The sequence below is a fragment of the Hippoglossus hippoglossus genome, chromosome 21 (genome assembly GCF_009819705.1).
Source record: "Hippoglossus hippoglossus isolate fHipHip1 chromosome 21, fHipHip1.pri, whole genome shotgun sequence".
Classification (NCBI taxonomy): domain Eukaryota; kingdom Metazoa; phylum Chordata; class Actinopteri; order Pleuronectiformes; family Pleuronectidae; genus Hippoglossus; species Hippoglossus hippoglossus.
Window position 1 is genome coordinate 18,939,554 of NC_047171.1, and position 13,101 is coordinate 18,952,654.

At 40.9% G+C, this 13,101-nt stretch overlaps 1 protein-coding gene across 8 annotated transcripts in view; it reads right to left on the reverse strand.

Annotated features, from left to right (window-relative positions):
• Positions 1 to 13,101, reverse strand: part of myo16 (myosin XVI) — a 97,805-nt gene that overhangs the window by 57,306 nt on the left and 27,398 nt on the right. For all 8 annotated transcript variants that reach the window (XR_004612584.1, XM_034575121.1, XM_034575124.1 and 5 more), the window contains exons 3-5: positions 7,685 to 7,755; positions 7,151 to 7,294; positions 1,359 to 1,467 (exon numbers count right to left, since the gene is read on the reverse strand). Coding sequence is in view for 7 of the 8 variants with exons in the window: in XM_034575121.1 (XP_034431012.1) it covers positions 1,359 to 1,467; positions 7,151 to 7,294; positions 7,685 to 7,755 (324 nt within the window). In the remaining variant the exon portion in view is untranslated. The remainder of the gene's footprint in view (positions 1 to 1,358; positions 1,468 to 7,150; positions 7,295 to 7,684; positions 7,756 to 13,101) is intronic.

Here is a 13,101-nt window from a genome sequence, read left to right on the forward strand (position 1 = left end):
TTTCACTGGGATGAGCTCTGGGCCACTAACTAATGGGACTTTTCCAAATAGAGTGGTTGTATCAACTAATCAATAAGTTTATCTTTGCAAACACAAGTGCCTCAAGGTTTGTGCATATTTGAGACATGAGAATGTTATTCTCTTCAGTACCAATACATGTAAGTATCAAGTATTACATGAAACATAAGCCACCAAGCAACAGCACTGAGAGGAAAAAAACAAATTCTCTTTCGCCTCCTCTATCCCTGATGTAGAGACACATGGACAGCATGTCTTTCCCACAACCACACAAATTTGATGGGGATAGAGAGCATGCAACCAAGTTGCTATAGCAACAGAGGTTGAGCGGGCCTGTGTGAGTAAGAGTGTGCTTCATGGTGGCAAAGCCCAGCGCACTGGGGGGGGGTGGTATCAAGAAAGCTGAAGGTATGCAGGAGGATAGATATCACCACAGGGACTGGCACACCGAAGCAGAGAAAAGTCTCTAAACAAATGATGTGGTTAGCATTAGAGAGTGTGTTTAGGTGTGTGTGTGTGTGTGTGTGTGTGTGTGTGTGTGTGTGTGTGTGTGTGTGTGTGTGTGTGTGTGTGTGTGTGTGTGTGTGTTTGTAGGGTGGTCCAAGCTATGATGAGTTAGTTGTCTGTAGGGGCTCGCATTTGTCATGTGATCCTGTGAAGCCTCATGTGTGGCCGTTCACAGATGGATGTGGGAAGACCCTCCATCATTGTCTGTATCTGTTTCTGTCTAGCTTTGTCAGCACGATTCCAGTTACCTCCTTTCTGCTTGTCTCTCTATATTTCTCTGACACATTTCCCAGCCCTCCCTCTGTCATTCTATGCCTGTGCCTCTAACACTTTTGTCTCTGTGTGACTCCACCACTCCTCTGCCTTTAACTCTGTTATTTGCAGCTCGCACATTGACCTTCTCCCTTCTCTGTGGGCGACAAGTGCCCCGTTTGCAATCCACCATCATTAGGTTTGTGGGTGTCCTTCACTTTTACACATACACACGAAACACCTTCATTTTAACTGCAGAAATCACATTTTCAGTACTTTTTAAGCGTAGGCAATAAAAAACATTTACTTTTTCTCATTGCATTATGTCTATGCTAGTAGTGGCTAATGTAGATATTTGTCTTAAGCTAAGAGGATGAGAGGGAGTTCCGGTAAACTCTTGTTCTCTTTTTCCATTTTCAAATGTTTTGTCTTCAAAATAAACCAACTGATACTCGAGTGATACCGAGAGAAGATTGTTATGACCTGTAACCAGACTTTGACATGTAAACTTAGCAGAGATCCACTTAAAAAGAGCTCACGGTAAATATATCACTTTTAATAAGATGTGTGGTGAACTCTACCATTTTCCTCCAGGTGTTTTCTGAGGATGTAGCTGCTCTCTGTTCCCTCGGAGGCGTAGTCCAGAGGAATGTTTCCGTTGACGTCCTGCAGCATAACATTCACTCCGGCCTTCCAGACGCAGGGCAGGAAAAAAGAAAAGCAGAGAAGACACACGCAAACTGAGTTTTAGCTGGGCCCATTCATCAGACTTGATGATAAAGTAGAAACAATTATCTTGGCTTTCCAGAGACGCATCTCTAAGCAGATACATGGAGACATTAACAGACAATACATTGGAATAAAGAACTCATTAAATAACTGCATGGAGGGGGGTAGTGAAGAGCAAGGGCGTTGGTTACCATTACCTGGGATCATTGGGGGGGGGGGGGGGGGGGGGGGGGGGGGGGGGAACCGCATGTGTGCATGAGACAAGATTAATGTGGGTTTACTCAACAAGGACCCTGCCAAAGCATGAGATAACATGGGGGGACCTTCCCTCGGGGTCCTTTAATGACTGTTACTCTGACTACAGCACAGTCATTGGTCACAATGGTTATGATTGATTGCTTCTCTGTGGGGGAACTCTACTGCAGTTATTATTTCTTGCAGAGCTTTAGCCGTAGAGCAGAATTGTGTACAAGCCATGCAAAATCTACCTCAGTTACTGATGTGGACTTTATCCTGTCCTTCTCATTTTTATCATCAGGCAATAAAAGTAACCTACATTCTTTAAAGGGGCAATTGTCAGCATCCAGCTGTAAATCGCATCTTGTTGTTTGACTAAACCATAAAAAACAAGCCGGGGTAACGATCATAGCTGGACCAAGTCTGATAACAGGGACAGAAGACTCTAAGTGAGGATCCTTATTGAATATTTACAGCTAATAGAATTCCAATGACCCAGTTGCAGTGCGGCAAAGAGATTTATGGCCGAGTCCTTAGGCAGCCGGAGAGCGAAGGGGTATGGAAAGTGAAAAAATGGAAGGAAAATGGGTTAAAATGCCAGGAGGGAGCCAGTTGAGGGATCAACACGAAAGTGGTTAACCTCAGTGCTCGAAAAACCAATCAGCAACACCACAAGGACACTGAGCCGCAAAACCTCAAAGCAACCTTACACTGTTTGATGCAGTGGACTAGGCAACTGGATTTTGTTTTTCACATATTCAGAGGAAATATTTTATAGGCAAGAAATGCCAAGCAATTACGACGTGATGAAGGCAGCATACAATGCTGTCAATTTGAGTTATCAGGGAATCTTTTCTGTTGAGGTTTGCAGTTTCATTGTGCGACCATCTGCGTCGTCTAGAGCCGATTTCCCTCACTTACGAGGGTTTATTAGGGGTTAACAAAGAGAATTAATTAACATTAACAACTATCTGCAGCTGCTTTGTGAATATTCATGAGAAAACTGGAGACCTTATCGCAATGTGGAGCACGGCTTGAGGAGCAAGAGTAGAGGTGATGAGTGAGTCGGAGAGAGACAGCATAACATTATACCCCCTCTGCCTATCACCACACACACACACACACGCATAAAAAACACACACTCCAACCTTGAATCCTCTCTATGCAACTCCTGCCAAATTTGAACCACCATTTATGCACTTTTGATTTGTGCTTTACCTCCTGATCAAATCACCTCATAAACCTGAAGGCTCCTCTCAGGGTGCATCTGCTAATGTGAGAGCTTTTGTGCGTGCGTGTTTGTCGTGGAATAGATGTGTGCCAACCCAGACGATTCACTTCAAGGTCCAGTAAAAGTCAATAGGAGTCTGGCTGGATAAAGTTGTGAGCTGACTGAAACATACATCCTGCTCCGTCACTCTCACCACGGACCAATTTCACTCGCAGCTGCACAAGAACCAGCTGGACAAAACTCAAAACGTATTTAGTGCTGTGAGAATTGTTTTGTAAAAATGTGAACTATGAATACAGTCTAATTTTGCATTCCACCCTGGGATGTAATTTGGTGACAGCCTGGTAGAAATAGATGTCATTATCCTCCAGTGACATTGTTGAACATAACAATCCACTGTGAAAATGTGCTAAATAAATGTAGAAATGTTATGCTTGCTCTCCTGAGCCTTGTTAAATACAATCTGACAATAACAGAAAACTGTGACTACAGAAATAATTCATTCAAGAGTTCCTTGTGTGCCATACAAAGCTCCACCACCAACAGACACACATGTATTACGCTGAGGTAAGCATGATATGATGTGTAGGCAATTGATCAGGAGACATAAATCACGAGTGTGAGCTCACATGATAAGTGATGACAGATATAAACGAGTTAGTGCTGGCTGCCAGCCATGCAGGATACAAGGGGGTTAACAAGTTGACTTCTGACCCAGACGCACTCCCCGCCACAATATGATGGATCCACTGTGGACATCCCAGAGATGGAAATCTGTTAACACCATGCTGCCCGTGGATCATAATGGCAATTGTTATACGCAGTGACTGCCACAGAATCAATAAAAACAACAAGCTGTGTGCGGAAAGCAGTCCCAGAGGCAGTTAGTGCTGAGCTGAACACCGTCATGCAGTGGACAGGTACCCAACACAGAGAGTCCCCACACACGTTTTTTCAAAGATCTATTCTCCTGTGCATCTATTATATCTCAGATCATTTAACTTTCTGCAATCGCATGTGTGTGAAGGTTCAAAATGACCCCATATCACCCTCTAACGAAATTTTTGTTTCACATTGACGATTTTACAGATACTGATACAGGACAATGTATTCATATCGTTTCTACAGATAAAGTGCAATTATTTTAACATGTGCATCAACTTAAATATCAGTAGTCTGTTAGTAATACTTGCATTTCCTTTTTTGTATGTAAGTGTGTATTATTTGATGGTTGTCTTTTTTCTGAATTGGTTTTATGCCTGTTTGTGTTTATACAAGTCGTTTATATTGATTACGATACTTGATATATGGGGTAGGGATATATATATATATATATATTTATATATAGGATATATTTATATATTTATTTATCAAGGATATAAATGGTGTTTAGTAATAAAAGGTTATTACCAGACTATTTTCTTTTTGTTTTGTATTTCTTGCAGTAGTTGTATGTGTCTGTGAAAAATAAAAAAATTGCATTTGCTGAAAATTTAGATCCATAAATTACTTAAAAAATGCTACATGTGTGTGTAACAGTTGCTTGTTTAACCATTATCATGTTTTAAGGAGCGAGGGCTACATTATCAGCAGTTACACCACCCCCCACAAAAAAAAAATCTACTGGGATGAAGTGGAGTTCAGCTCTGCCAGGGGCTTGCTGGTAATCGTTTGACTTCAAACAACTCAGAGTTCAGAAGTTTTAAACTCATAATTTACAAGAACGGAAAGTGGGTCAATTCTGCAACTACAAACCCCGACGGGTTGTGAACTTTACGAAGGAGCAGAACCTGTTTCCAGTCCATCACATGAATACATAGGTACATATTCAGCTGCACAAGTTAGAAGTCGTTATTTCCTGTGGAGCTACGCTATGTCAGAAAAAAAGAGGAAAGACAACCATCAGTTATTAAATAGTTGAAGTGCAGTAGTGGTTAACAATTTAAGAGATCAGAATTCTTCTTATGTTCTCCAAGAGTCCAGATATTCAACACTGTGTCAACAACTCACTCTGGCAGATACTGAAGCAAAATGAGGGTAAGTCTGTAATTCACCCTAATCACTTACCACATGCTTTTTGGGATTTCGCAAGAAATTAAATTGGAAAGAAATAATTGAGCCACTGGAAGAAATATGATTTGATAAGTATCCTGTGGGCTGTGGTTTGAATAGAGGGCCATTTCAGATATAACAGATGGAGATCATGAACCTCTATTAAAGCATCCTGATGCATGTACATGTATTAAATACTGGAAATGTAAATAGAGTTCCGTCTGGTTTTGTTTAATAATCACTAACTGTTTTCACGCCCCAATTATATTATACAGAGAGTGTAAGATTTTTCTGTAATTATTTACACACCCTGTCATGTTGTTATTTTCTATAAGTGACAAGCCGCTGTGTCTCTGCTCCTCCAGTTAATCCTGCCAGAGTCGCAGTGATGAATATTAACCACAGCTAGAGCTAGGAATAGGTTTAGGAATGGGTTTGGAAATGGGCTGGGAATGAGAGTGTTTAGAAATGGCTTACTCGCTCTCCTGCTGTTTGGAGGCAGGAGATAAGAGAATTAACATTACTGCCAATCCGGACACAGCGCGACAATGCACCCAGACTTCTCACCAGCCCCTCTACTTTCCCCACAAGATGAGCTTGGTAACATCTCTGTCAGCAGAAAACCACTCTGCTTCTCTGAGTAGGAACTGGAGACGGGAAATCAGGGACAGAAAAGCAGAGAGTGAGGGAAGGGGAAACGGAGTTAGAGATGGTGGAATAGGACATAATAGATTAGTATATATTTGCAGGACTATTCCTTCCTGTGCCAATCAAAGATAAGGCTGCCACTCAAGCTGCTCTTGCGAGACCACTGTTCCATTTCTCATTAAAGTGTAAACCTGTTACCGTGTATTTAGAGAGAAGATCTCCCACTTACAGCTCTGATAAGGGAGCAGCTTGAGATCAGAACAGAATGACTGTGGGCATTGGGGGGGGGGGGGCTGTGGTGGAGATAGCTGTCAAAATGAATAAATAGAAGAAAAGAACCATTGCATCTCTATCTTAATTGTCTGCTCTCCTCAAAACCAATGATGATGTAGATGAAAGCACAAATAAGTTATTTGTATTAAAGGACATTCATACTGTGACAGTTGAAAAATGTTGTTAACATTTTTACAGAGTTGAATCTGATGTTTTGAATTTCTTAAAAACATTATCTTGGCTCCTAACCCCCTACTCTCTTTCAACAGAGGTATGTTCTAGTTTTGTTGTGAACTCGAGGCAAAAGTTTGAAATAATTGTGATATTGATTTGAGGTCATATCGCCCAGCCCCAGTTTACTGCAAAAATTGCATTCGGCATATCTATATTACACCCTGCTCTACAAGCTGCAGTCTGCATGAATGATTGGAGGAAATATTGCAAACTCTTAATGCACACAGTACATGGATCCAATAGTGACGTAGCCAGCACAGGCTGACAGATTCACTCTGCACACCCTTTGCCTGGCAGCTCTTCAAACATATCCATTCCTCACAGGAACATCCCTTTCCTGCCCTGCAGACAGGCAGCCGGCAGTCACCCAGGACCCAATCAACAGAACCAGACTGTGCAGGACTAGACCAAGCTCCAGACTGCAGTCAACCCTCCCTAGGTCTAATCAACACCAGCAGAGTGGACCCAGCCCACTGAGCGATTGGGCTGGATGTGCATACCCTCCCCTGCAGCTGGCCAGGCTCTCATTATGGACCTAATCAGTAAAACCGCAGCTCTTGTCAAGACATTCTCCACAGAATGGGCTCTCTCTTTTAATATCATGCTAATACCAAATATCTAAGCACTGTCATTTTCAGTGATTCAGCTGGGTTTGTAAGAGAAAAGCAAAGTCGCATTTTAGACCTTTGGTAATCCAAAACCCGTCATCAATGGAATATGCTCCACTTGGACAGAAAATTATGGATGACTAATGTGAATAGAGCCCCTGGTTTAGAGCTAATTCAAAATATGAAGCTTGCATGCCAAGCCATTCCAAAACACTAATCTAAACACGCTTGGGATTGCAAGGATCAACAAGAAAATTATACTAACCACATCCAAAAAGTTCCATCATGCCATGACTGTGTGGTACTGTATAAATTAGCCACCCCAAAATACTTGATGCCCGTGTGTGCATGTGTTTCTCACCAGCAGTAGCAATAGCACGACATCCGCATGGTCACAAACAGACGCTACATGCAGGGCTGTCCACAGGTCCTCGTCCTGCAGGTTGAAGTTCAGGCCTCGCTCAATCAGAAGCTCTGCCACGAAGACATTGTCATGGCGAGCACACTGCAAAGGGCAGGGACAGTAGATTTCCTTAATATTAGTCTGCAGAAATGTATATTTTCTGATGCATTGCAAACAGTAAATAGCACACATGAGTGGTCCAATGCATAATAACAAATAAATGTGGAATATATAATGTGCAGCAATTGAATTATTACATTCTTGTATTGGTACAGGGGTGCCTTGAGTGCACACATTTACAAAATAAAGGCACAAAGAATGGTTATTGGTATACCGCTGTGTGAGAAGAATGACAACCTCTCTCTTCCTGATATTATTTGCAGCATAATGTCAACACACTCTCAGCGCAAAGTAATGTGCATCTTCTTTTTTTAGCATATATACAGGACTTTCTTACATTCAGTGATCACTATCTGATCAGTTGTAACTTACCAAGTGTAGCAAGGATCCCCCAGAAGCAATGGGAGTGCTGGGGTCTGCTCCTTCCTTCAGGAGACGCAACACTGCAAAGGAATAAACATCTGTATGTCAACACCTGCAGTGTGTGAACACAGACGTGACACTAAGGCCATGAAAAACAGACACATACAAACAAGCATATATAGCACGCATACTGATCTGTGACACTCCCTGTCAAAACCAATATATGTGAAGTGTCCTTTAAATGTCCTTGATGCATCAGTACAGCTAAGTGTTATGGAGGGTGTGTGTGTGTGTGTGTGTGTGTGTGTGTGTGTGTGTGTGTGTGTGTGTGTGTGTGTGTGTGTGTGTGTGTGTGTGTGCGTGTGTGTTAGCTCCTTGTTTCAGCAGCAGGTCACAAACCCTCTGGGTTACACAGATTCACATCACACCCTTTGAGCTTCAGTGAGCCACACAACCCACTCACACACTGACACGGATCTACTGAAGAAAACACAGAGTAGTAAACGGTACAAGATCACAGTGATTATACCAAACCACAGACAGATTGTTTAATACAACATGTATGAAAAATAAAACAGGGCACAGCTGGAGACAGGGGGAGAAGGAGAAAGGGAGTGTACTGGAGTGTTTGACAGATAAATAGAGTGGGCTGGACAGAGGGAGGGAGGTGGAGTGCTATGGTGTGGACATATGCGATTTCAATAACAGCCTCACATGAATACTGACTAAACCCTGTTTGACCATGTACAGAAAAAAACAACAACAATGTCACGCTATCCAACTAGAGACACACTCAAGTTTTTACCCAATGGCTCTGAAGATAGTAACCATGGCAATGAGCATGGTGATATTTTCCAATTAATGAACCGTGTTGATGACCCCCAAGAGGTAATTTCACTGAAAGGGTTATTATCTAGGCAGACATGCTTAAATAAGCACACACACACACACACACACACACACACACACACACACACACACACACACACGTATAACACATCACAATACTCACTAATTAAATGAAACAAAATCACAATATTGCCTCAGACACTAGTATATATTCAAATCATCACCTCTTTGACACAGTCTCAATAATAACTGAATGTGTGTGTCTCTATTTATGGCTCTAACCTCCATTAACAGGCTTCAGATGATAAACTGACCTCTCTCCACAGGCCAACTCCCAAACTCTCTGCTTCATGAGCACATACTCATGAGCATCATTTAATTTATTAGGAACATCAGGGTCAAACTTATCAGTTATACAGCAGCTCAGCAATACACCTGACCTTTTAATATTCTGTTTTTGCTGAAACAGCACAAAAGCACAAGAAAAACATGGCTCATGTACAAATTGACACACATGCACTGACACCCATACCCCCCACATGTCCATACACAACAGGAAATAATATATTAAGCATGTAACTGATGTTTGTTTCATCATTTAGTTATTTAACAGGACATTCAAATATTTATCAAGAACATTTTTTTAATGGTTTAAGTTTTCTAAATGGCAGGATTTATTTTTCAGGAGATATTACTATTAATACTGGCACAGTGAGAACTTGTGAGTTGCAGCAGCCAAAGGTGATCAAGTCACAAAGAAATGAATAAAACTGAGCAATGGATTGTCATACTAAAGAAAACGTAACCGGCAAATGTTAATTATTTCAATTTGAGAAATTAATAAAAAAGTCTATGCATTGATTTGTTCATTTTCTTTCAGTTGACTAATCATTTAACCATCTTAGAAGTTCTGTGCATGTTCCCAAATCAGACAGGCCCAACATACACTGTACACAGACGGTCTTTCCAGTCCTCTAATGGCCTTCAGTGCTTAATGGTCTTCAAATGGTTGTTGAGAAACAAACTGACCAACATTAGAGTCAATGAGCACAATTATCTCCCGACTCCTCAAAACACTGCAGGGGCTCAGGACTCTAAACCAACAATTAATGCACATGTAATGCTTAAGTAGTTGCTAGGGAATAGAGGATGCTCTCGCCTTCTTGTCTACCAGACGGTATCTGACAGGGCTGCTCATTACCTCCACTAAGGATATTTTCATTGCCAATTGTTTGTCTGTCTATTAGCAGGATTACACATAAATTACTGAACTGATCTCCATACAATTTCATGGAGGGTTGAAACATGAGCCACAGAGACAAACATTACATTTTTGGAGTCCAGGACTTTTATTTGTTATCTTCTTTTAGAGAATTTTTAAAGCATGGATAGTGTGATATAATTTGCCTATAAACAAAAACAGATTACTGTACGATTTGAAGTTTGGCAATTGCCAGCGGTGAGGACTTTGAGTCTGTGTAAAACTGCCAATCTTTTACAGACAGTGTTAGTTGTATGGCACATTAATGACTGTGTCTAAATAGGGGCAAAAGGTCAAGAGCGATATATTGACCCTCAGGCTGCAATAAAAAAGCAGTATGGCAGTATGAACAACAGGAATCAATACTACTGTTGTACCATTGGCAGTTGTATCAGGACCAACCACTGTAAGCCACTGCATCCATTTAGTATTTGTTTTGGATGTAAGTGTACCAGAAATATCAGGTATAAATACCAAACTACTTTCCTTTAAGTGATCTCTTCTAAGCGTGAATCTGCTTTCAGTAAATCCAATTCGTGTATCGGTTAAAGGGATTGTACCAACAGAGACAGACAGCCTAATGTCAGCATCAGAATGGATACAGATGGTTATCTTGACTTTAAGCTCTAAAGCTACTGAAAATGGCGAAATGTGCATTTAGTTATCCAGGGGATTTCCAGCTGTGCACATTCATTTTATTCAGTGGTGTATTAGAGACAGTAATATTATATAGCACATGGGAAAAGCCTTTACATTGGTTAAGGTGACTGTTCAGAGGTAGAAGGTTTACAGTAAAGAATGACCACGTTTACCTGTGTTGTAATTTAGCTGAAAGGGAAAAGCAACCCCGGTCATCATAAAGATTTATATCCAGAGTGATTTACACAGGCACAGAAGAACAAATATATGTTTGTCCCACAGCAACCACAGTCGTTTTGTCTTTATGGGAAATCTTTATATGTCAGTTTGTGTTTGATTATATGCTGTGTTTACAGTATGTGTGTGTGCATACGTGTGCTTGCTCCGCCATCGTAAGGTCGATGGTAGGGAAAAGGAGAGTGGGCACGAGGCAAAGTCGGCTGTCATTTTGTGGAAAATTACAAAACAGCTGTTTGACACATATGTGGAGTTACCATGGCAACCAGCTAGGAACTGGTATAAAGAGTAGAAGAGGCAGAACCAGAGAGGATGTGGGGAAATCCTAAATAAGGTAAATGCATGCTAAATGTTACCTGGAGGCCTTACTGACGATGTATCCAGACAAACCCCCCACCCTTATGACCTGGTAATTCTTGTGAAAAATAAATGTTCTCAGACCTTATTTTACTTCCTTCCTATGCTAAGAAACGACACGACAAACCTCCACAGCAAGTCGTGCCAGTGACAACAAGACAATTCTTATTTGAACTGGAACTGCTTGCAGTCGATATGATGCACACGCTGAACGAGCAGGTTCTTTAGATAAGGCACAAGTATGCACTTTTCTTCACTCTCTTTTCAATTCTGCTCTTCTTTATCTTACAGGCCCATGATATTCCATGCATTTGATACAATCCCTGTAATGCAGCTTCCATAATATGCCACTTACAGATGAATTGCCAATTTTCTTCATCTACCAACCACACATATTCTCCCCCAGTGTGCAGCATCATTCCTTGGCAGCCCCATATGAGATTCTGTTCAAATCCCTCAGCGTTATAAATGCCTCTGTCTCGTTTGTCCTTATCACGCAGTCATAGCCACAAGAGGGACCGTCTTACCTCACTGCCCCATGTTTCTGAAATGAGCTTTGACATGTTTCCTGTGTTGAAAATAAAGGTACTGTACAGTTTTCCAATAATGTTTAACTCTAAATGCAGATTATCTTATGATGAGTTATATGGGACGGATCGGGAATCCCCAGTCTACTTATTCAGTGACAAGATGATTTAATGTATTTCAGGTGTTAAAAGTCGATATTACAATGCCATAAATTTACAGCAAATACCCCAGGGTGTAAATGCATTTTCCCATATCATGCCAAGCATTTCAAATGACTAATCTGCAACCACTATCATATTGTTGGTTCGCTGTTTAATCTCATCATTTTGTAAATAGCCTCATGATAAAGACAAATAAATATACTAAGACAAAATTAGGTCCTCTCTATGCTTCCCTTTATTTGCAAATTAGTACTTGTGAAATCTCCTGAGCAAATCGAGCACAGATTGACTAGGAAAGTGTAATTGCTTATTTGTGAGCAGTGGCGAGAAACACTACAGGGAGTCAAATCAAGTGAATGTGTTTTAATCAGTTTATGGGCTGATGATATTTAGGAAATAAGTGTCTTATCTCAAAACTCGAACAAAGAAGTAATAGAATGTAAACCTCTGTAAGAAAAATAGTGCACATAATATATTTTTCCAGAGGGGCTGTATGTGTGAGAACAAAATGTCCGATCCAGACATTTTCCTACCAGTTTCTCAAAAGGGATGGATTAAAAATTCGGAAAACAAACAAAAGGAAGACACATATTTAAGGATGAAAATGAATGAGGAAGATGCCGAACAGATGGCAACTTGAAAAAACAATGAGATTTTAGAGCTTTGGGTGAAAAGGACCAAAACTGGTTTTGATGTGCTGTAAATAGAAATACGTGATTTCCACAGTGGAATTTATACGTCATGTCCTGCCTCCCACATTTTCCTGTTTTTATGAATGCTTCTGACCTGCACAGTCTCCTGCTGCATTCTGCACATGCAGGAGGGCAAACTCATGTCTGAAAAAGGCTTTATATTAACCTCTAAGCCTGAACCATGATGAGTCATCAAGTGAACCAAAGATTTAATATCGGCGCCCAGATTAACGCCACTGCCAGTGAAAACTTTCAATATGCTGCCTGATGATGCCGTTGACATAAAAAGAGATCCCTGCCGTATTAAGCTGAAGGTTGTACGTTTTTTAAAATTGGATTCCAGTGAAATCCCAACGTCCTTCTTTACCGACGCTGAGGGCCTAGACCCCGTTCTGTCAAAAATATGACAGGTGTTTGACATGAGCTTTTAGTCCCAGCACAGTCTACTGCAAAAAAATTGCAATGTATTCCACTAACATCCACATTCATCTCTTCCTCCTTCTGTCCTCGTCTCTGTCTCCTTCACGTTTTACCATCTGGGGAGAATTATTCATAGATATATATATTATATATATATATATATATAATCTCAGTGGCTAGTTTTAACAGTGTGACATGTTCCCTTCACTGAACAAGACACTTGAGAGTTGGGTCGATGAGATGTGGTGACGGCAGGCTGACTGATTATTATAAGACATGCAG